Below are 25,426 nucleotides of genomic sequence, written 5' to 3'. Positions count from 1 at the left end.
GTTGTACAAGATCACAACCACATCATCTCGAACCACATCATCAAGTTCGCCGATGACACGACTGTGGTGGGTCTCATCAGCAAGAATGACAAGTCAGCTTACAGAGAGGAGGTGCAGCAGCTAACGGACTGGAGCAGAGCCAACAACCTGTCTCTGAATGTGAACAAAACAAAAGGGATGGCACGGAACGACCACTCCCCGCTGAACAACAACACACACAAAATGTTGGTGGAACACAGCAGGCCAGGCAGCACCTATCGGGAGAAGCGTTGTCGACGTTTCGGGCCGAGACCCTTCATCACGACTAACCAAAAGGAAAGATAGTAAGAGATTTGAAAGTAGTGGGGGGAGGGGGAAATGCAAAATGATAGGAGAAGACAGGAGGGGGTGGGATGAAGCTAAGAGCTGGAAAGGTGATTGGCGAAAGTGATACAGCTGGAGTGAAAGTGAAAGAGCTGGAGAAGGGAAAGAATCATGGGACGGGAGGCCTCGGGAGAAAGAAGGGGGGGGACACCAGAGAGAGATGGAGAACAGGCAAACAACTAAATATGTCAGGGATGGGGTAAGAAGGGGAGGAGGGGCATTAACGTAAGTTAGAGAAGTCAATGTTCATGCCATCAGGTTGGAGGCTACCCAGCCGGTATATAAGGTGTTGTTCCTCCAACCTGAGTTTGGATTTATTTTGACAATAGAGGAGGCCATGGATAGACATATCAGAATGGGAATGAGACATGGAATTAAAATGTGTGGCCACTGGGAGATCCTGCTTTCTCTGGTGGACCGAGCGTAGGTGTTCAGCGAAACAGTCTCCCAGTCTGCGTTGGGTCTCACCAATATATAAAAGGCCACACCGGGAGTACACCACACCAGCCGACTCACAGGTGAAGTGTCGCCTCACCTGGAAGGACTGGAAGGACGGTTGATGTCCTGTCGGCAATTAGCAATAAAGAGATTCAGAGCAGGCAGAAGACCAGAGTGGGGTGTCCATGAAGAGGAGGAGGGTTGAAGACAGGAGAAGGGATCATCGGTGGGGGTAGGAGAGTCCTTGTCAAAGAAGTAAGCTCGGAGACAGAACTGGCAGAAGAAGAGTTCAGCATCATGGCGTACGCGGAACTCGCTGAGGTGTGGGCGAAGGGGGACAAAGCTGAGGCCCTTCACTCTGTCCTCAGTGCCTCAGAGAGTTGAAGGTTGGAGGGAATGGTAAAGACCCGGCACGGATGAGAGATGGGATCAGAGGGGGGAGGGAGGCTGGTAGTGTCAGTGGAGAGGAAAGGGTTGGGGTGAGAGGAAGATGGAGCCTCTGAGGGCCCAGGAGCTGACGATGGGATCTGAGGGAGAGGGGATTGCATAGTGGTGGTGAAGGAAGGGAAGACGGGAGTCACAATCGCAGCATGTGAAGACCCGGCCTGGAGTTCCTTGTCATATGGAAGACTGATAGGTGATCTTATAAATATGCGTAAACTCATGGAAGGGCATAGAGTAAATGCACTCAGTTTTTTCTGGGGCTGGGGAATCGTGAACTCAAGGGCGTTGGATTAAGGTGAAAGGAGAAAGATTTAGTTGGAATTGAGGGACAACTTTTGTTTTTACACAGAGGGTGGTATGTATGTGGAATATGCTGCCAGAGGAAACGGTTAATAATAACTTCTAAAAGGCAATTGGATAGGGACATAGGTATAAAAAATTCATAAAGTTATGGACCAAATGCTATAATTGGAACTAGCTTGGATCAGCATCGTGGTCAGTGTGTTGTATGACTCTATAATCCTAAATAAAAGAGGAATAAAATAGTTTTTGTGAGCAAGCTAATGAGAAATATAAAAACATATACAGTAAAAGCTTCTACAAGAGTAGCTGAGAATAACATTGATTTCCTGGATGAAAAGTCTTGGAGAATTAATAATGCGATTTATGGAAGTGACAAAGACTGCGACTACATTTTTATCTGTCTTTCTGGCAGAAGAATCTAAAAGCATCCCAGTAATAGAAAACATGGAGCCAAAAGGAGAAAAAGAAATTAAAAACAATTACGACACAACAAAAGTTAAGGGGCAACTGCTTGGATTAAAACTGACAAACAAACTGGACCTAATAACCTGTACCCTGATATCTTAAAACAAATAGTGGAGATATTAGTTGTGAATTTTCAAAATTTTGCAATTTGAAAAGGGCTCAGTGGTCTGGGAAGTTTCAAATGTAATGCTTTCTTTCAAGGAAAGGGCAGGACAAAGAGCAAGATATTTATCATAACATTTGTGATAGGGAATATGTCAAAATCCATTATCACAGAGGTAATAACAGAACACTGAGAAAATTATAATGCAATCAATCAAAATGATCAATGTTTCATAAACAGGAAATCATGATTGACAAATGCAATAAGCAAAATAGGAAAAAAAAGAGACCAGCTGATGTAAGGCTAATGTTGATATGTAATGCACACTTGGCAGGACACCAGATTAGGGATCACTTTTAATAAAATGATTTCTCTTTAAGGTATTAATCTTAGCAATTATAGAAAACAGTTTTATTTTGCATCCTTGTGTCCCAACATCTTCTCACAATCCAAGTGTAGGTGAATGGTAGGAGAGTTGGGGTGAAGTAGATGGGCATATGAGGAAACCAGAGGTCTATGAACCAATCGTCATTGGGGGATCAGAGGTGGAAAGGGTCAGCGACTTCAAATTCCTCAATGTTATTTGTGGGACCCGTCCTGGGTCCAGCACACAAGTGCATTTATGAAGAAAGCACTACTGCACTTTTACTTCTTTAGAAGATTGTGAAGATTCAGCATAACATCTAAAACTTTGACAAATTTCTATAGATGTGTGCTGGAGAGTATATTGATTGATTGATTGCATCATAGCCTGATAGGGGAACACCAATGCCCTTAAATGGAGTACTGTCATAGAAAGGCAAGATCCGTTATCAGTAACCCCCACCACCCAGGTCATGCTCTCATCTCACTGCTGCCATCAGGAGGAAGGTACAGGAGTCTCAGAACTCACTCCAGCACATTCGGTAACTGTTATTACCCCTCAACCATCAGGCTCTTGAACCAGGGGGGATAACTTCACTGAACTTCACTTGCCCCACTATTCTCACCCTTCAAGAACTCATCTTCAAGAACTCCTCTTCTTATGTTCTCAATAATTATTGTTTATTTATTTATATAGTATTATTTCTTTTTTTTTCTTTCTTATTTGCACAGTTTGCTGTCTTTTGCATACTGGTTGTTGTTTGTCTGTTGGGTGTGATCTTTCACTGATTCTACTATGGTTCTTGGATTTACTGAGTATGCCTGCAAGGAAATGAATCTCAGGGTTGCATATGGTGATATACAGTATGTGTACTTTGATAATAAATTTACTTTGAATAAGTTGCAGGGGGATGAAATTGTCCTGAGAGCTGGCATAGACCCAATGGACTACGATGCAAGGTAACATGATCAGTAAATAAGATTATTGTGGGGTATTTTGAAATTTCAATTCTCTTAGAACCCATTGAATAGTATTACAATTTTCTTACTTGAGCTGTGAAGTTTTGTTCTCTATTGAGAGAATTTCTGTATGCATCTCATTTTGTTCAAGCTGTGCTTCAGCAGTAGCATCATCAAATTCCTGGTGCACTTTATTAAGGTCCGAAATAACATTACTGAAGACACCTGTCAACTAAAGAGTATAAATAAACAGTTTATTTACAATACCATATTAGATTATTCGCAAAAACACAAAGTTTCTATCTCTTTCAATAAACCCATATCTACAGGTAAAATATCACGATATGACTATTATATTGGAGCAGAATTAGGCCATTTGGTCCATGAAGTCTGCTACATAACATTAATATCTATTTGACAGAAGTTCAAAGCTGAATAAAATCAAGTTTGAGGGAACTTGCCCTACTTTTCTGAACAAGTGACTTTCACCAGAGTTGATGTGGTTCTAAGCCATGCATTCAGTCATTAAAGGAAGCAAGGGAGTATTACAAACAACTACACTTGAAAACTAAGGTATCATGCAGCTTTCTGCCTGCCTACTCTTTATACTGACGCAAGTGTGCAATCATCATTATTTGCCCTGCTCAATAATTGTTAAAACACTAAAAGGGAGCTGTCCTTTGGCTGCAAGTACATGAGAAAAAGGTCCATTAAAAAACTGTTTGATAATATCACAGACCATATACCAGATACTAGATACTCATCTTTACCCCTCTACTGTGTGAATGAAGTACTGAAGACAATTTAAGTAGCAGAGGGGAATAAAGGAAAACTTTTCTTTTCCCCCTCCTCAGAGCACAGGCAGCCTTCTGGGCATTAACTGTGGTTAAACAATAGAAGAAATTTCCATAACAAATGAAATGATCAAAATACAGATGTTAAGCTAAGAAAATAGTGTTTGTGCATGCTGCTTCCAGATATCAAATCAAACATCACATTAGTTATGACACTCACAGCGCTCAACTAACTGCTGTACGCACAATTCCCTTCACTTTAAACAGCCAGCAGGTAACTTTATATTTCCCCTCAATAAAATAATCCCTTTACTCAAACCCTCTTGCATTCTTTGAAATAAAAGTACAAAATACAATATCTTACATATTTGTAACATTAGGTTCATTTCACCACTTTCAAGTTGGCTGCATATTTGTATGAAATACCTCATTTTGATTTGGTACGATATCATCAATGGTCTTCTTTTCCAAACCCAGCATTTCCTTTAGGTGATCTTCAAGTTTTTTTACTAAATTAATTTCTTCACGTAGTCTCTGATTCAGTATTCTTGCATCATTAACTTGAATTTGTACTTTTTGTAAATGAGTTGCCTTACACTTAGCATGTAACTCTAATTCATAAATCTCTTCTGAATGCACTGCATATTCTAAATGAGAAAAAGAAATACAATTTTATTCAAAAATCAGAAAAAGCTGACATTCTCAAGCAGTTGAATATGCTTCTGCCATTAATAATCAAGACAACATATTCAGCTGAAGTTGTCTATTTTATTGCATTGATTAAGACAAGTACACTTACTCCACCTTTTGCTGTAGTCATTCACTGTTATGTTCATCAGACCTTATCTCAACAGAGCAAAACAGTTATGAAGCTTCCTTTCTGTGGAAGTCGCATGAAAGCCACTGGAAATCTCTGGCTTAGCTACAGCTGTCTGACCTCAGTGGAAAGTGCTAAACCGGGGAAAGAATAATTACAACAGTATTAGATAGGAGGTGGGGAGAGTAGACTGGTAGTGGTGATTATTGGGGAAGTCCACATCTGAGATGTGGGAATAACTTAAAGGACAACAGATCAAAATTCAGGACCAACAGGGTCCTGTGAAGAAGAAAGAGAAGGAGGACAAGATTCTTTAATGATGGATGAAAATAAATCTTGTAGATGCAGTCAAAAAGTAAAAGCATATGCAAGGTTTCAGAAGGTAAAGTCAGACAGTCCTTTGAAGAATATAAAAAAACAAGAGGTTACACAAGGAATCAGAAGGGCTAAAATGGACCATGAAATGTCTTTTGGTGAGTAGGTGTAGAAAATCCAATATAATTATTGGATATACATTTATATTTATTTATTCATATGTGTATTTATTTATATTAAGCAAAAGAGAAACTACAGAGAAAGAAGGATACCTGAAGAACAAAAGAAGGAAATTATGCTTGGAGCTAGAGTAAGCAGTCAAGGTACAAAACAAGGTACTAGGTACTAAACTGTAGAAGGGTCAGCAAAAGGGTTAATGAGCTAACTTGCATTTTTCTATTTGAACTTTGTAACCCAGTATCCTAAGCTTAGAGTTGCAGAGAATCCTTCATAATCAGGATGCAGCACTGAGTGCAGAAAAGAGAAACACGCACTCCTTTGATTTAGTCACTTGCTTGTTCTATAATTTAAAATATATTGTGCTACAGATATACCTATTTGCTCCTGGTTACGCACATCTACTTATGCAACAGATTCACTTGCATGCCTGTTCATCAGTATAAATATATGCCAAATTTGCTCTGTAACTTAGAGCCTTACACTCTTCTGCACGCTCTCCGTGATATCTCCATGCTGAATAATGGTCCATTTGAAGTCTGGTCTCTGGGGTCTTTTTCTTTGATATAAACTTTGTATTAGTATTAAGCATGGAGAAAGAATGTGATGATAGTGATATCAAGTGGAGGTATGCTGCTATTCCAGGGCATTTTGATATCAAGAATAAGAAAATTAAAGTAGATGTCCCCCAATGTCTGATGGGATCTATCCCAGTTTATTTTAAGAGGTAAGAGGTTTCTTTCCTAGTTGTCACATACACACAACCCTGTAAAAGTATCAGCAACAATAGAATACACATGGAGTCTGGTTTTGCTGTTAACAAAACACTATTTTATTAGTAACTACGTCATATAGTAACTTACACCAGGCAAATCAAGAGTTAACGGTATTATGCATATATAGGTGTAAATATATAAATCCCCAAACTTCTTCAAGCTTAGGTGGTAAGTGGTACAATCTTACGATCATATGTAAGAAAAGTTCAGTGCAATTGCACAGGTTAATTAATGCGAGATATTTGTAATCCAAAGGCGAATGTTGCGAGAAGGCAATTACATCGATATTCCACAGATTCCGCGACAGCAATACAATATAACTGTAGCAGTAGCTTTTATCTCTGCAAGTTATTCCACTCCACACATGAAGTATCACCAACAGTGATTTTCAATGAAGATCCTTTCAACACAAGTGGTACCACATCCAAATTCAGCTACGGGACATGACAAAGTGGTGGCCACAGGATACTCAAACAGAATCCATGAATGGATTATCACCAGTGGTAGTTTATCCCAAAGGGACCATCTTCAAGGGAACCACCACCCAGGCAAGGATCCACATGGTTACCCCAATCACACACAATGTGATAGCTACTTATCCAGTTACACGACATAACATATCCACGAAATAACTCCAACAGTGATTTGCCACAGGGGTGCCTTTCTTCAGTGAACTACCACACCTAGACAAAGGGTAAACACACACGTGGTATTCACAAAGGCTTTCCCCCTCACCAGAGAATCCACTCCTGTGGATTAACTAAGTGACAATCATACTTTCGTAGCCGAAGGAAACAAACTCACCCTCACAGGCTACTTAGAGAGAGAGTCCAAACAGTGATCTCTTTGTCACTAGGTTTCTTCTGTTTCAAACCTATCTCTCCTCTCTTCTCTGTAAACTTCTTCTAGTTCCAGCAACTTGTGAAAGTCATTTATCAATACTTTGGATCGATCTTAACTCGCCCCTTTTGGGCTACTGAAGGTTTAAACCAGCGACCGACTCACTGGTGTCTTCCATTGACCAAATCCATCTTGACTCTGAGCTGTGTGTGTCTGTGACTGTCCTTGTAAAAAGTAAACAAGCTGCAAAGAAACCATAACATTGATTGTCCATCAAATCAATCAATCTCTCTCTCTCCCCCTCCCTCCCTCTCCATCTCTCTCCTCAAACAGTGTCCAAAAGTCAGTCTCATTCTCCCTGCATTTTAAAATGACAGTCCACAGAAAAAATGAACTCTAGGAGTATATAACATAGTTAAGCAAACGTGAGGTTCCAGAGGACTTAAGAATATCCAATGATGTCCTCAACTTAAGAAACGACACAGAGACAAACCAGGAAATTAGAGGCTGGTGAGCCTTACAGTGATGGTAGGGAAGTTATTGGAGAACATTTTTAGGGATACAACCTACTCACATCTGGAAAAGCTTAAGACTCATTAGGGTCTTCAGCATAGCTCTGTGTGGGAACAGGCTTGTCTTATAAACTTGAGATTTTTTTTGAGGAGGTGACAGAGCTGTTTGATAAGGACAGGGTAGTGCATGTTGTTTCATGGATTTTCATAAAGCTTTAACAAGGTCCCTCCTGATCCAGAAAATTAAGGTACATGGGAACTTCTAAGAAGTGCATCCAGCTGCAACTTAACCCACGTTAAGGAGTTGAAGTTGGAACTGAATGAACTCCACATCCCTCAGGAGGATGAGGGAAAGATGGAATTGAATTGACTTTATTTCTCACATCCTTCACATATATGAGGAGTTAAACTCTTTATGTCATGTCTGTCTAAATGTGCAATGTACAATCATAGTAGTTTATAATAATTTATAATAAATAGAACAGTCAATGTAACATAGAAATACACTCAAATCAGTGTGAGTTAATCAGTCTGGTGTTAGAAGCTGTCCCGGAACCTGCAGGTCCTGGCTTTTATGTTGCGGTACCGTTTCCCAGATGGTTAGATTGTGGTTTGGGTGACTCGGGTCCCCAATGATCCTTCGGGCCATTTTCTTGTCTTTGTAAATGTCCTGAATCATGGGAAGTTCACAACTACAGATGCACTGGGCAGTCTGCACACACTCTGCAGAATCCTGCGATTAATGGAGGTACAGTTCTCATACAAGGCAATGATGCAGCCAGTCAGGACGCTCTCGATTGTGCCCCGTAGGAAGTTCTCAAGATTTGAGGGCCCATACCAAACATTCTCAACTGTCTGAGCTGAAAGAGGCACTGTTGTGCCTTTTCCACCACACAGCTGGTGTGTGCAGATCACGTGAGGTCCTCGGTGATGTGGATGACTAAGAACTGAAAGCTGTTTACCCTCTCAACCTCAGATTCATTGATGTCAATAGGGATTATCCATCTCCATTCCTCCTGTAATCCACAACCAGATCCTTTGTTTTGCGACATCGAGGGAGAGGTTGTTTTCTTGACACCACTGTGTCAGAGAGATGACTTCTTCCCTGTAGGCCACCTTGCTATTGTTTGAGATTAGGCCAATCAATGTAGTGTCGTCGGCAAATTTAATTAGATTAAAGCGGTGGGTGGCGAAACAGTCATGGGTATACAGGGAATAAAGGAGAGGACTTAGTACACAGCCCTGAGGGACTCCTGTGTTGAGTGTCAGAAGGGTGGAGGTGAGGGAGCCCACTGCCACTGCCACTCCCACTGCCGGTGATCTGACAGGAAGTCCAGGTTCAAGTTGCACAAGGCAGGGTCAAGACCGAGGTCTCTGAGCTTCCTGTCAAGCCTGAATGGAATTATGGTGTTGAATGCTGAACTGTAGTCCAAGAACAGCATTTTCACATAAGCAGATGTGTAAGGAAGGTATGTAGTGCAGTAGCTACTGCGTTGTCTGTCGATCGGTTGTGTCAGTAGGTGAATTGTAGGGGTCCAGTTTGGGTGGTAGCAAGCTGCAGATGAAATCCTTGACCAGCCTCTCATTTGCTTATTATTGAGGTGAGTGTGACAGGACACCAGTCATTCAGGCACGTTACCATGGTCCTTTTTGGTACAGGGACAATGGTGGATAACTTGAAGCAGGAGGGCACTATGAAGTGGGAGATGGAGAGATTAAAAATGTCTGCAAACACACCTGCCAGTTGTGCTGTGCACATCCTGAGTACCTGCACTGGGTTGACGTCCAGTCTCGCAGCCTTGTGACTGTCCACTCGTTGGAAACATCTGTGTACCTCAGCCTCAGAGATGACCAGGTTGCAGGTTGTAGTGGTGGCTTTCCTCGGAGGCTCAGAGTTAGCAACATCGAACTGAGCGTAAAAGCGATTGAGCTTATCTGGGAGAGAGGCCGCGATGTTGGCGGCACCACTATGTTTGCCTTTGAAGTCTGCGATGGTATGCAACCCTCGCCACAAGTGCTATTTGCTGTGAATCTTGTCCGTGTATTGTTTCACAGCCTTGATAGCTTTGCGCAGATTATAGCAACACACACAAAATGCTAGTGGAAAGCAGCAGGCCGGGCAGCACCTATAGGGAGAAGCACTGTCGACATTTCGGGCCGAGACCCTTCGTCAGGACTAACTGAAGGAAAGATAGTAAGAGATTTGAAAGTAGGAGGGGAAGAGGGGGAAATGCAAAATGATAGGAGAAGACCGGAGGGGGTGGGGTGAAGCTGAGAGCCAGAAAGATGATTGGCAAAAGGGAGCCTCCCGTCCTATGATCCTTTACCTTCTCCAGCACTGTATCCATTTGGTCGGATCAACAGTGGATGGTTTTAACTATGGCCGCCTCTTGTTTCAGGTTTTGCCCTTACGTCGGCAAAAGTAGGATCAAAGAGTGATCTGATTTTCCAAAAGCCGGGCAAAGGAAAGCTTTGTAAGCGTTGCAGAAGGGAGTGTAACAATGGGCAAGTGTGTTATCTCCATGAGTGCTCACCTAGATGTGCTAACAAAACTTCAGAGAGACTTTCGTCAGAGACGCTTAATTAAAGTTAACAGCGACAATGAATGCAGCCTATGAGTGTACGGTCTTCAGCACGTTGATGGTCTCATACAGTTCCTTGAGAGCCAGGTCAGTATAAGCCTGCGGCGGAATGTACACCGCTGTGATGATGACATGTCATTGGTACCTATATGGACCATGACCTCTAGCTGCTCATCCTCCAACTTTAGACCATAGGCATACAGTAGGGTCTGCACAGCAGCACCAGGTATTCCAGGTCTGGGGAACAAAAGGATTTGAGGGCATGCACATTCTGGGGGTCGCACCAAGCATTGTTGACAATGAAGCATACCCCTCCACTTGTATTCTTCCTAAAGAGGTTTTTTGACCCGTTTGCCCAGAACAGGGAGAACTTAGAGGGCGCAATAACATGATCCGATATCTCCTCCATCAGCCAGGTCTCCACAAAGCACAAAACATAGCATTCCTTTGTTTCCCTGTGGTAGGAGAATCTGGCTCTCAGTTTGCACAGCTTGTTGTCTAGGGACTGAATGTTAGCCAGGAGTATGCTAGGGAATGGCGGCCGATTTGTACGCCATTTCAGCCCTTCTCCCTCGCATCCTGTTCTTTTTCCAAGGTAGTCGCAGTGCAAGAGATGAGTCTCCCATGGATCACGTAAGCAGGTGTCCCAGTGTAGGAAAGGCGGCACAGAGTGGGTAAATGCCGTCTTTCCGATGTTCAGAAGGGTCAGTCTATCATATCTGATGTGACTATCAGCTACTTGAACAAAAAATACTAAGAAAATTGTAGAAATTAGTAGTATACTGTAAATTTGGAACGGAGGTTGTAACACAGCTGCCATACTCAGCACCATCTTCAATGTCTGAAGGGGCAGGACATACAGAGAGGTACTTATACCCAAGGTGCAGGAAACAGGAATCTAGGTGAAAGTCAGGAGGGTGATGGGGGTTAGATAGCCAAGTGCAGAGTACCCCTGTGGCTATCCCTCTCAACAATAGCTCTACCACTTTGGATACTGTTGGGCAGGGATGACCTAGCAGAGGAAAGTCAGAGCAGTCAGGTCTCTGGCATGGAGTCTGACTCTATGGTTCAGAAAGGAAGTGGGGGAGAAGAGGCAACTTGTCGTGATAGGGGATTTGTTAGTGAGGGTAACAGAAAGGAGGTTCTGTAGACGAGAACAAGATTACCAGAAAGTATGTTGCCTCCCGGGTGCCAGTGTCTAGAACATCTCACATTGAGTTCTTAGCTTTCTAAAGTTGAAGGGTGAGCAGCTAGAGGCCATGGTGTATATAGGTACCAATGACACAGGCTTGAAGAGGGACAAGGTTCTGCAAAGTGAGTTCAGGGAGTTAGGTGCTAAATTAAAAGACAGGACCTCCAGGATCGTCAGGATGTCAGGGTTGCTACCCGTGCCACGTGCTAGAGATGCAGAAATAGGAAGATCATATTGTTTAATGCAAGGCTAAGGAATTAGTGTTGGGGGGGGGGGCTTCAGATTTTTGGATCATTGGGTTCTCATTCAGGGAAGATCTTGGGGTCTTGGGGTCCATGTCCATAGGACACTCAAAGCTGCTGCGTAAGTTGACAAGTTGTAAGTTGTTAAGAAGGTGTATGGTGTGTTGGCTTTCATCGACTGTGGGTTTGAGTTCAAGAGCCGTGAGAAAATGTTACAGCTATATAAGATCTTAGTTAGACTCCATTTGATCTTAATAGGACCCCATTGTGCTCCGTTCTGGTCACCTCACCACAGGAAGGATGTGGATACTATAGAGAGAATGCAAAGGAGATTTACAAGGATGTTGCCTGGATTGGACAGCATGCCTTATGAGCACAGGTTGTGCAAACTCAGAGGTAAGATTTTCACACAGAGAGTGGTGGGTGCATGAAATGCACCACCAGTGAATGTAGTAGAGGCGGATACAATAGGGTCTTTTAAAAGACTCTTAGATAGGTACATGGAGCTTAGAAAAATAGAGGACTATGCAGTATGGAAGTTCTAGGCATTTTCTTGAGTCGGTTACATGGTCAGCACACCATTCTGGGCCGAAGGGCCTGTAATGTGCTGTAGATTTCTTTGTTTCCATACAGAAGAGACAGTTTGCACCTAAGCTGAAGGGGGACTAATATCACAAGAGTGAGGGGGAGAGGGGCACATTCTGGGAATCAGATTGCCAAAACAGATGGTGGAATGATTGTGGAGATGGATTTTGTTGAAACCTCAGACGAAGTCAGGAATCAAAAGGTTGAGCATGGTGTTCTGAGTTGCGTTTATTACAATGCAATTAGTATTGTAGGAAAGGCATGTGAGCTCATGGCATGGATCAACACATGGAATTGTGATATTGTAGACATTAGTAAGATTTGGTTTCAGTGGGGGACAGGACTCTGGCATCTCGATACTCTGGTGTTCCGTTTTACATGTGATAGAGTAGGAGGGATTAAAAGGGTAGAGGTGGTGTTACTAATCAGGGAAAATGTCACAAAAGTGCTCAATCAGGACAGAATGGAGAACTTGTCTAATGAAGTTTTGTGGATGGAACTAAGGAATAAGAAAGATATTGTTAATGGGTTAACATTAACATGTTAATGGGTCTATATTATAGACCACCCAAAAGTCTGCATGAAAACATAAGGTCGTGAAAGAAGGTGATTTACCTTTCCACATACTGACTGGGACTCCCACACAGTAGAAGGACTGGATGGGAAAGAGTTTATCAAATGTGTTCAGAAAAGCTTCCTTAATCAGTACATAGAAGTCCCAATGAAAGAGCGTGCAATACTTGATCTCCTATTCTGGAATGAGACAGGGAGTGACAGAAGGTTTGTGTAGGAGAACATTTTGCATCTAGTGACCATAATGCCATTAGTTTAAAGGTAATTATGGAAAAGGATAGGTCTGGTCCCTGGGTTGAGATTCTAACTTGGAAAAAGGCCAACTTTGATGGTATCAGAAAGGATCTGGCAAGAGTGAATTGGGAGAGGCTTTATATTGGTAAAGGTGGGTGGTTAAGTGGGAGGCCTTCAAAAGTGAAGTTCTGAGAGTACAAAGCTTGCAGGTGCCTATCAGAATAAAAGGCAAGGATAACAAGTTTAGGGAACCTTGGTTTTACAGCAATATTGAGGCCCTGGTTGAGAGAACAAGGAGGTGCATAACAGATAGGTACTTAAGGAGTATAAGAAATGCAAGAGGACACTTAAGAAATCAGGAGGGCTAAAAGAAGGAATGAGGTTGCTCTAGCAGACAAAGTGAAGGAGAATTCTAAGGTCTTCTACAGATATGTTAAGAGCAAAATTGTTGCAAGAGACAAAATTGGTCCTCTGGAAGATAAGAATGGTAACCTATGCATGGAGCCAAATGAGATGGGGGCAATCTTAAATAGATATTTTGCATCTGTATTTACTTGGGAGACCGGCACAGAGTCTACAGAAGTAACAGCGAGATCATGGACCTTATACAGATTACAGAGGAGAAGGTGCTTGCTGTCCTCAAGCAAATCAGGATGGACAAATCACCAAGGCCTGATGAAGTGTCCCCCTTGATCATGTGAGAGGCAAGTGCAGAAACCGCAGAGTTCTTAGCAGAGATATTTAAATTATCCTTCGCAACAGCTGAGTTACCAGAGGATTGGAGGACCGCGGATGGTGTTTTGCTGTTTAAGAAAAGCTCTAAAAATAAACCAGGAAATTATAGGCCAGAGAGAGCCTGACAACACTAGAGGGAAAGCTATTGGAAGTTATTCTAAGGAACCAGATATATGGGTATTTGGATATACAGAGACTGATCAAGGATACTCAGCACAACTTTGTGTGTGGTAGGCTGTGAACAACACATCTTATAGAGTTTTTTCAAGGAAGTTACCAGGAAAGTTGATGAAGGAAAGGCAGTGGATGTTGTCTACATGAACTTCAGCAATGCATTTGACAAGATCCCACATGGGAAGTTGGTCAAGAAGGTTCAGTAACTTGGCATTCAAGATGAGGTAGTAAACTGGATTAGACATTGGCATTGTGGGAGAACCCAGAGAGTGGTAGTAGGTGGTTGCCTCTCTCACTGGAGGCCTGTGACTAGGGAGTGCCACAGGGATTTATGCAGGGTCCTTTGTTTGTCATCAATACTAACAATCTCATTGATAATGTGGTTAACTGGATCAGAAAATTTGTGGATGACACCAAGATTGGGGATGTAATGGACAGCGAGGAATACAATTAAAGCTTGCAGTGGGATCTGAACCAGCTGGACAAAATGGGCTAAAAAATTGCAGATGGAATTTAATGGAGACAGGTGTGATGTGTTGCACTTTGGAAGATCAAATGTAAGAGGAAAGTAAACAGTGAATAACAGGGCCCTGATATACAGAGTAATCTTCGGGTACAAGTCTTCAGCTCTTTGAAAGTAGAAACATAAGGGGACTGACCGGTAAAGACAGCATTCTTGCCTTTGTCAGTCAGTCAATCATGTTGCAGTTGCATAAAACTTTGTTTAGGCCTCATTTCAAGTACTGTGCCACTGTGGTCACTGCATTACAGGAAAGGGATGGTGCAGAAAGTGTTCACAAGAATACTGTCTGGATTAGAAAATGTTAGCTGTAAGGGGAGATTGTTTATTTCCCCGGAGCATCAGAGGCCAAGGGATCATTTAACAGAAATATATAAAAGTAAGAGAGGCATAGTTGGGTAGACAGTTAAAAGCATTTTTCCCCAGGGAGGAAATGTCATTTGCTAGAGGGAATAACTTTAAGGTGGTAGGGGTAAAGTTTAAAGGAGATTTTTGAAGCAAGTTTTCTTTCCAGCAGAGAGGAAACATGCCGCCAAGGGAAGTGGTAGAAGCAAATAATGATATTAACATTTAAGACACATTTACAGGTACATGAACATGCAGGGAACTGAGGGACATGTACCACATGCAGGCAAATATGATTAGTTTAGACTGGCATTATTGCTGAAGCAAACGTCATGAGATGAAAGGCTTGCTCCTGTGCAGTACCGTTTTGCATTCTATGCAGAGATTAGGTATAATCCCAGTATATCCCAGCATTAAAACCAGCACCAGAACAGAAGATTTGCTCCATTGAATTTTACCTTGGTTGATATTACACCAAAAATACCTGTGATTTATACTTTAATTCATTCACAAGAGCTCCAACAAACCACAAACAAATTTCAGTTCCTGTTTAGTTAGGTATTCCAATACCTTTTTGTACAGCTTCAGGAAGCTCTTGCATCCACCAAAGAGATAGCTGATCAATTCTGTTTCCAAGCGTTGTCACCCGCTTTCTTTCTGTTTGCAGAGCCTCATTTGTCTTTTTGCATTCTGCTTCCAGTTGCTCCATCAAGCCAATGATCTCTGATAGGACCTCTCTTGCCTCTTCATATAAAGCCGTGGTTTGGTTAGGTTCTACATTAGAAGCAGAATCAGCAGTTACATTGGCAAATACATTTTGAAGAAAAGAGTAAATGATATAGTGAAATACAGTAAAGTCTAAGCACATACAGAGGAACTGGATACACTTGAATGAGAGGTGAAAAAAATACCCTGGCAGGGAGAATTGCTAATGCTACACAGATTTTAAATTGTCTGGCAGGGATGTGGAACCCAGTACAGTAGTGTGGCCAATGAGGAAGCTGAGGCAAATATGTAAGTTAAAGCAACCAAGTAGGGAGCCAGAAAGGTTTGATATACAAAACCACATTTATTTTAATTTAAGAAGCCTGAAAAGTAAGGCAAAATAACTCGGGGCAGGGATATTATATGGGTCTGGTATAGAATAACTACTACAACAACATGACCAAGGGATGGACAAAACTTGCAGCTCAGTGTTCAAAGGTGTAGATGCTACAAGCACAATATAGGTGGAGGTAACAAAGTGGATGTAGTTGCATTTTTGATTAAGGGGAACATCAGCGCAGTACTTAAGAGAGGATATTCTAGGGGGCATTGTAAAGTGAGGTTGGATGGAACTCAGAAATAGGAACAAGGTGATCACTTTGGGTTGTACAGTACAATAGGCTCCTTAGACAAACAAAAAGGTAGGATGCAAAAATAATAGGGTTGTAATCATTGGTGATCTGAACTTCTCTAATGTTGAACAGGACTATTATTAGATGAGGCAGAGATTGTTACGTGTCCAGTAAAGTTTTCTCAAGTAAAATGCAAAAAATCCTAGTAGAGAGAGAGCAACACTTGATCTCTTTTTGGGTAATGAGGCAACGTAAGAGACAGAAGTGTTAGTGGGGTTGTAGGGCACTTTGGGACTAGTGATCATAATTGTATTAGTTTTAAAATACAAGTTTTAAAAAAGATAGAGATAGAATTGTTCCACAAGTTCCACCTATACCGGGGCATGGCTCATTTTGATAGCAATAGACAAGAACTTGCAAAGGTTGACTGGCAGAAGCTGTTTGAAAATAAAGGAATGTTTGCCAAGTGGGAGATTTATAAAAGATACAAAGAGTTCAGGCTGAGAATGTTTCTGCAAGAGTGAAGGAAAAGAATAGCAAGTTTATGCAACCCCAGTTAATGAAGGATATTGAGTCTCGGCTGAGACAAATGTCAGGTATAGATAGCTGAAATCAAGTGAATCCTTTGAGGAGTGTAAGAGATATAAGAGTGCACTGAAGTGGGAAATTAGGAGGGCAAAAACAGGGCACAAAGCAGCTCTAGCAGAAGAAGGTAAAGGACAATCCTAAGAGATTTGATAGCTATATTCAGAACAAAAACATAACAAGGGAGAGAACAGGCTCTCTCAAAGATCAGCATGGTTATATAGGTGTGGAGCCATAGGAAAGAGGCAAGGTCTTAACTTAATATATATCATCTGCATTTACTGGGAAGAAGACAATGAAAGCTAGGGAATTCAGGGAAGAGAACAGTGATGCTTTACAACATATTCACATTACAGAAGAAGCACATAAAGCTTGATAAATCCCCAAGGCCTAATCAAATACAGGTTAAGTACCAGAGGACTGAAGAATGGCTAAAGTCTACCAGCTGAACCGTGTCTACGCCCACCTGGACAAGCCGGCGAGCACTGTGAGGGTCATGTTTTTTGACTTCTCCAGTGCGTTCAACACCATCTGCCCTGCTCTGCTGGATGACATGCTGACAGTGATGCGGGTGGATGCTTCCCTGGTGTCATGGATTATTGATTACCTGACTGGCAGACTACAGTATGTGTGCTTGCAACACTGTGTGTCAGACAGAGTGGACAGCAGCACTGGGGCTCCACAGGGGACTGTCCTGTCTCCCTTTAGCTTCACCATCTACACCTTGGACTTCAACTACTGCACAGAGTCTTGCCATCTTCAGAAGTTTTCTGATGACTCAGCCATAGTTGGATGCATCAGCAAGGGAGATGAGACTGAGTATAGGGCTATGGTGGGAAACTTTGTCACATGGTGCGAGCAGAATCATCTGCAGCTTAATATGAATAAGACTAAGGAGCTGGTGGTGGACCTGAGGAGGGCTAAGGCACCGGTGACCCCGCAAGTTTCCATCCAAGGGGTCAGTGTGGACATGGTGGAGGATTACAAATACCTGGGGATATGAATTGACAATAAACTAGACTGGTCAAAGAACACTGAGGCTGTCTACAAGAAGGGTCAGAGCCATCTCTATTTCCTGAGGAGACTGAGGTCCTTTAACATCTGCCAGAAGATGCTGAGGATGTTCTACAAGGCTGTGGTGGCCAGTGCTATCATGTTTGCTGTTGTGTGCTGGGGCAGCAGGCTGAGGGTAGCAGACACCAACAGAAGCAACAAACTCATTCGTAAGGCCAGTGATATTGTTGGGGTGGAACTGGACTCTCTGACGGTGGTGTCTGTAAAGAGTATGCTGTCCAAGTTGCATGCCATCTTGGACAATGACTCCCATCCACTCCATAATTTACTGGTTAGGCACAGGAGTACATTCAGCCAGAGACTCATTCCACCAAGATGTAACACTGAGCATCATAGGAAGTCATTCCTACCTGTGGCCATCAAACTTTACAACTCCTCCCTCGGAGTGTCAGACACCCTGAGCCAATAGACTGGTCCTGGACTTATTTCCACTTGGTTTGATTAACTTATTATTATTTAATTATTTATGGTTTTATATTATTATAATTCTTCACTCTTCTTGGTTGATGCGGCTGTAACGAAACCCAATTTCCCCTCGGGATCAATAAAGTATGTCTGTCTGTCTATCTATTATGCCTATGTTTAAGAAAGGCTACAAGGACAAAGCAGAGAACTACAGACCAGATACATCAGGTGGAATGTTACTGAAGGGGATTCTAAGAGATAGGATCTACCTGAATTTGGAAAGGCAAGAACTGATTAAGGATAGTCAGCATTGTTTTACACTGTAGATGGTAGGGTTCCAGAGAGTGTTACAGAACAGGGATCTAGGGGTGCGAGTACACAATTCTCTGAAAGTAGTAACAAAGATGGACAGGGTGGTGAAGACAGCATTTGTAATGCTTGCCTACGTTGGTCAAGGCAACGAATACATTAGTTGGGAAGTAATGCTGGAACTGTGCAAGAGATTGGTGAGACCATGCCTGGAGTACTGTGTTCAATTCTGGTCTCCCATCTAGAGGAAGTTAGAAATGATGCAGAGACGATTCACGAGGGTGTTATCAGGTCTGGAAAGCACAAGTTGTACGGAGAGAACAGATGGCCTGGGTTTTTTTTCCCTGGAACATAGGAGGCTGGGGGTTGGTATTGCAGAGCTATATAAAATCATGACAGGCACAGATAACATAGTCACAGCTTTTAGCTGGTATCAGGGAGTATTTAAAAAATATACTTAAGGTGAGAGGAGGCAACTTTTTCCACACAGAGGGTTATAGGCATGTGGAACAAACTGCCAAAGGAAGTGGTAGAGGTGGGTATAAATGCTATGTTGAATTTTGACATTAATCACTAATATTTGATTAGTGAATAAGGTAAATGGGGATAAGTGAATGGATGAGCGGTGATTATGGTGAATTGGTGGAGTACAGAGAATGGGTGTGTGGCGGTCTGGTTAATGGGTGAATTAAGGTTTGGCAATGGCCTAGTTGATAAGGGTTGTTAGTGAATGGGTAATGGGGGAGTACTCAAATTGGCAGGGTTTGAATGGTTGGACTTGCAAGGATCTGTAGTGGGACTGTATTGTTCGTAACTTAAATGAGGAGAAAGAAAATAATTTATCTCAATTCGTGAATGACACAAAGCTGTAAGTAGTATATTATGGAAGCTTTTTATTGCAAAAATATATTCCTAGATATAATATATTAGCAGTCTGAGAGAAAGGATTACAAAGATTTTGTTAAGTCTTGTTGTGCAGCATGGTAGTGTAGAATGCTTTTCAGCACCAGTGATTAACAATCAGGGTTCAATTCAGTAAGGAGTTTATACGTTCTCCCCTGATAGTGTGGGTTTTCTCTTGGTGCTCTGGTTTCTTCCCATATTCCAAAGGCAGACGGGTTAGGTTTAGTAAGTTGTGGGCATACTATGTTGGTGCTGGAAGATTGTCAACACTTGTGGCTGCCCTCAGTACATTCCCACACGGTGCTGGTCATTGATGCAAATGATGCATACATTTCACTGTATGTTTCAATGTTTTGATTTACATGCGACAAATAAAGCTAATTAAAAAATGTAACAAAATCTAAACTAGCAGCCTTACAACGGGCCCCTGTGGATAAAATTAAAATGGCCTGGGAGCAGGATTTAAATATCTCCTTATACGAGGAGAGCTGGGACTCAGTTCTCAAATCGGTTAACTCAACCTCTCTTTGTGCTCGCCATTGTCTCTTACAGTTTAAGATTGTTCATAGAGCCCATATGTCTAAATCTAAACTATCTCGATTCTACCCTGGCATTAGTCCGCTCTGTGATAAATGCAAGAGGGGCGTGGCCTCTCTCATCCATATGTACTGGCTCTGTCCTAGCTTGGAGAAATTCTGGAAAGATGTCTTCACTACACTATCGGGTATTCTGAATCAGCACCTAGAACCTAACCCCTTAATTGCTCTGTTCGGTTTTTGGGGCGAGACAGATTTATGTCTGGGTCCGACCAAATGCCGAATACTATCCTTTGCCTCTCTCCTGGCGAGATGCTTGATCCTCCTTAGATGGAGAGATGTTGCCCCGCCCACTCATGCGCAATGGCTTAACGACATTATGGCCTGCTTGGACCTCGAAAAAATTCATTATTCAGTTCTCAATTCGGATTTAAAGTTCCATAAGATCTGGGGGCCTTTTATCGAGTACTTTCATAACCTTCCTCTTGACTAGGGTTTTGTTTTCTTTTCGGTCCCTTGCTTTCAGCTCCCTTTTTTTTCTGGTAGTAGGCATTATTATCCTCTGTTGCTAAGTGTATTCACAGTCTGGGAGTTTGACTGTCTGGACTTATACTCTCTATATTGTGTGGTGGTTGGTCTGGAAGTGTTATTTTTTTTTCTTGTGTTGTGGGGTTTGGGGAGGACACTAAGCTCACTTGTCTTTAATTTAGGTGCTTTTTTGTTAAATTCTCTTCCTCTGTAGCATATTGTTATTGTATGCTCAACCTTGCTCTGTATTAATGCTCCTCATTGGGATTTGGGGTTTTTAATTTTGTAAAATGTTTTGAAAAACTAATAAAAAAAATTTTAAAAAATGTAACAAAATCTAATCTAAACATACAAAGTATGCAGGTATATTGGAATAAGGCAGGTAGATAAAGTTGGGTCATTGTGATCCCACTGTCCATCGGTGCAGACTTGAGGGACTGAATGGCCAGTCGTGGTTCCAGAACATAGATGAATTCTCAAAGGTGCATCGGAACTTTTGCTTTTTTCTAAGGTCAACAGTGTTCGGCTTTGGCATCAAACACTCCAACAAACTTCTACAGATGTACTGCTGAAAGTATGCTGACTGGTTGCATTATGGTCTGGTACAACAGTTCTAATGTGCAGTTATGTAAGAAGCTGCAGAGAGTAGTGCTGTAGAGTATATTGACTGGTTGCATCACGTCCTGGTATTGAAATATAAATGCCCTTGAATAGAAAAGCCTACAAAAAGTAGTGGATAACACCAGTCCATCCAGGTAAAGCCCACCTCACCATTGAGCACATTGACATGGAGCACCGTCACAAGAAAGCAGCATCACTGGCACACCCCCCAAACCCCTCCCCAATCCAGGTCATGTTCTTTTCTCACTGCTGCCACTTAGGAAAGTGGGACAGGACCCTTAGGATCCACACTACCAGGTTCAGGAGAAATTATTATCCTACACTATCAGGCTTTTGAACCAAAGAGGATAACTTCACTCACCCCATCAATGACCTGTTCCCACAACCTATGGACTTACTTTCAAGGGCTCTTCATCTCATGTTCTCTATATTATTTATTGCTTTATTATTTTTTTTTATTTGCACAGTTTGTTGTCTTTTGAACATTGATTGTTGGTCCATTCTGTTTGGTGTGGTTTTTCATTGATTCAATTGTGTTTTTTGTACTTACTGTGAATGTCAGGAAGGAAATGAATCTCAGCACAGTATATGATGACGTATATGTACTTTGATAACAAATGTAATTCGAACTTTGAAACTTTTAACTATTTCCAAGAAAATTCAACTAATTGGGATAGCTGCTTAATTGAGCCAAAATGTATTGGGTTTGATGTGTCCCAATTATCTGCAATCACTGTAATTTTTGTTGAATTTTTGTTGATGTGCACTTACAACGTTGCCAATGTTTTATTATAAAATTCAGTTTTCTATTGCACCAATGCACAAATTTAGAGCAGTACAGTAGCATAGTGGTTAGCACAATGTTACTTCAGCGCCAGTGATCCAGGTTTAGTTCCTGCTGCTGTTTGTGAGGAGTTTGTACATTCTTCCCGTGGCCACATGGGTTTCCTCCCACATTCTAAAGATGTATAAGGTAGTAGGGTAATTGGACGATGTAAACTCATTGGGTCCTAAGTGCCTATTATCATACTACATCTCAAAATGAAAATAAAAACCATGTGAAATATACTTGTGCACATGACCATCAACTCATCTTCGACTTGAGATAAAATGAAAAACTAACTGGCTTGTTATTGCAGAGCATACAGACCTTTTAAATGTTGAAGGCCTGGATAGAGTAGAGGTGGAGAGGATGTCTCCTATGGTGGGGGAAGTCTATGACCAGAGGGCACAGCCTCAGAATAGAGGGACATCGATTTAGAATGAAGAAAAGGAGGAATTTCTTTAGCCGGGGGTGATGAATCTGTGGAATTTGGGTTTTTGGGTATATTTAAAGTAGAGGTTGATAGACCTTGATAAGTTAAGGCATGAAAGTGGGTTATGAGGAGAAGGCAGGAGAATGGGGTTAAGTGGGAAATTGATCAGACATGATTAAACAGTGGAAAGACTTGATGGGTTGAACAGCCTAATCCTGTTCCTATGTCTATAGATTTTATGGTCCATGGGCTAGAAGTTGAAATAGTTCTGAAAGTAATATTACAACAAGTTAATTGAATATGACTATGATAACTTTCTGTCCTAAAAGCAGGTCTCACCAGAACTATGGGCAAATAGCCTGTTTTGTTGTTATAATGTGTATATCTACATGCTTGTACCTGAAGTATACAATCACATAGTTTTTTATATATCATTTTAAAACAATGAATTAATGTGTAAGCACAAAATGCTTCTATTTTCCAAGGTAAATATTAACTGTTCTTTTCAAACAGCTGAAAGTACACCCACCAATACAGTACTTCACATGTCAGCCATATCAGTAAATGGAAATTGCACAGATTTTTAAGATAGAATAAAATAATTTCTATTAACTTAGTTGAACTCATTTTAACTTAATTATATGTAATGAAGCTTTCTGAAGTATTTCTAATATTGTTCTCTCAATGCATCATAGTTAAAATATTAAAAGAGGTACTTTGAGTAGAAAATGTATGAAGTAATATTTACAAAATCAAAAGGTAAATGTTGAATATTTAACCTTATCCAGTAATAACTTTCTTAAATGCAGTTAAACCTTTTTTCTGACAGACATTGCGATCATACTCTTAAATACAATTTTTATTTCCACTAAACAAGTACGTATCAAGGCCTTACAGTTTCAGTGGATGACTTTCAGGTACTTGCTGAGAAAATGTCACTTGGAATTCAGGAACTGAACATTGCATCGTCAATTGAATGAATCTACAATTTCTCGATGAACAGTTGACCAAGTAGCAATCATTTTATATTACTGGTGTTTTAACAGTTCTGGCAAACTAAATGTTATCTGCTATATTAGTTACGTGCATCAATATTTGTGAATAATAAAAATTATTTCAACTGTGACAAACACAGTAAGCTTCTTTTTTACTGTGGAGAATAGTCCAACCCATTATCCTCCACAACTTAAGACATTTCAAAAGGGATCCCCTACCATTATAATAATAATAATAATAATAATAATCTTAATAATAGTCTTAATAAGCTGGTAAGGAAGGCGGGCTCTGTCGTGGGCAAAGTACTGGAGAGTTTAACATCGGTAGCTGAGTGAAGGGGGATGAAGAGGTCAATACTCCCCAATGCCATTAGGCTTTACAATTCAACCGCCAGGACTTAAGAACTTTTTAAAAGCTATTATTAATGCTTTTTGAGATAGTGATTTAGATGCATATCATATTTTTTACTGAGTTAAGTATTGTATGTAATTAGTTTTGATACAACAAGTGTATGGGACATTGGAAAAAAAAAGTTGAATTTCCCCATGGGGATGAATAAAGTATCTATCTATCTATCTATCATCTATCATTAAACATATCTTTACTTCAGCCCACCACCACCACTTTCCACAGGTATCACTCCTTCTGCAATTCCCTTGTCCATTCATCTACCCCATTAATTACCCCCTTCCTCCAGGCGCTTATCCGTGCAAGAGCCCTAAGTGTTGCACCTGCCAATATGAACAAGTTTTTGAGGATATTGGGGAGGCAGGGGTTAATGACCTTCAAGGACTTTGTACTCTGTCAGCGTAAGTTGCATCCTTTGATTTTGCTTCGCGTGTTTAGTTGTACTTCTGCAGCTGTGAGGTTGTGAAATTGCTAAACTACTTCTCTGTTTTAATCAAGGACAGAACTGATTCTGTAAAGTAACAAATGCGTGTGATAAAAACTCCAAAGCTAATTACTCCCTTCTCTGACCCTCTGTACCCTGTAGTTACACAAGCTTTGTACTAAGAACCGGAAAACAACTCCATATATGGATAATGATGGTCTCTTTGAACTGTATAAATGTATGTAACCTGCTGATAGAGGTTTGACATGAGCCCCCAGAGGGAGAGGAACTCTGTCCTTCTGTTGTGTGTGGCTCCGAACTTCTCGCTGGCTCAGTTCAAACAAATAAACTGGTGAGAAGGATAAAGTAAAGAACTGTTTGTGGCGTGGTTATTGGTCCGGCGATTTAAGTTTACAGATACACCCTTGCCTCCATTCAAGATCCTAAACAGTCCTTATAGGTGAGGCAACACTTCACCTGAGAATCTGCTGGGGTTGTTGATTGAGTCTGGTGCTGCCGATGCAGCCTCTTCTACGTTGGTGAGACCCATCATAAATTAGGGGACTGCATCGTCGAGCACCTTTGAACAATCTACCACAAGCAAGACTTCCTAGTGGCCAAACATTTTAATTCCAAATATTCCAATCTTCAATCCTGTTCAGGTATGTCAATCGATTGTCTCCTCTTATACCAAGTTGAGGCAACCCTCAGGGTGGAGAAACACTTTTTATTCCGTCTGGGTGCCCTCCAACCTGATGGTATGAATATGGATTTCTTCTAGTGATCCAAATTCCAACACCCCCCTTCGCCTTCCTCTATACCTCACTCTGACCTTGTACTTCTCCCCTCCTTGTCCTTTCCTTTCTCCTATTATCTCCTCTCCTCTCCAATCATATTCTTTCTTCTCTAGCCCTTGAGCTTTCCCATCCACCTGGCTTCACCTATCACATTGCAGCTAACCTCTTTCCCCTCCCCCCAATCTTTTAATTCGGGCATCTTGCCCCTTCTCTCTCAGTCCTGATGAAGGGTCTCAGCCCAAAATCTTAACTACTTACTCTTTTCCAAAATGATGTCCAACCTGCTGAATGTACCTTTCGTGTTTTATGTGTGTTGTTTTAGATTTCCGGCATTTGATGATCTTCTCAAATCTTTTTGAAATAAAGTACTGTGCAAAGGTCTGAGGTACCTGTAC

At 41.4% G+C, this 25,426-nt stretch overlaps 1 protein-coding gene across 2 annotated transcripts in view; it reads right to left on the bottom strand.

The window, feature by feature from the left end:
• Positions 1-25,426, bottom strand: part of ccdc178 (coiled-coil domain containing 178) — a 309,293-nt gene that overhangs the window by 252,564 nt on the left and 31,303 nt on the right. For both annotated transcript variants that reach the window (XM_073043130.1, XM_073043139.1), the window contains exons 7-9: positions 15,423-15,626; positions 4,660-4,880; positions 3,529-3,671 (exon numbers count right to left, since the gene is read on the bottom strand). In XM_073043130.1, the coding sequence (XP_072899231.1) occupies positions 3,529-3,671; positions 4,660-4,880; positions 15,423-15,626 (568 nt within the window). The remainder of the gene's footprint in view (positions 1-3,528; positions 3,672-4,659; positions 4,881-15,422; positions 15,627-25,426) is intronic.

This window comes from Hemitrygon akajei, chromosome 1 (genome assembly GCF_048418815.1).
Source record: "Hemitrygon akajei chromosome 1, sHemAka1.3, whole genome shotgun sequence".
Taxonomy (NCBI): domain Eukaryota; kingdom Metazoa; phylum Chordata; class Chondrichthyes; order Myliobatiformes; family Dasyatidae; genus Hemitrygon; species Hemitrygon akajei.
This window is presented reverse-complemented; position numbering and strand designations above follow the sequence as displayed.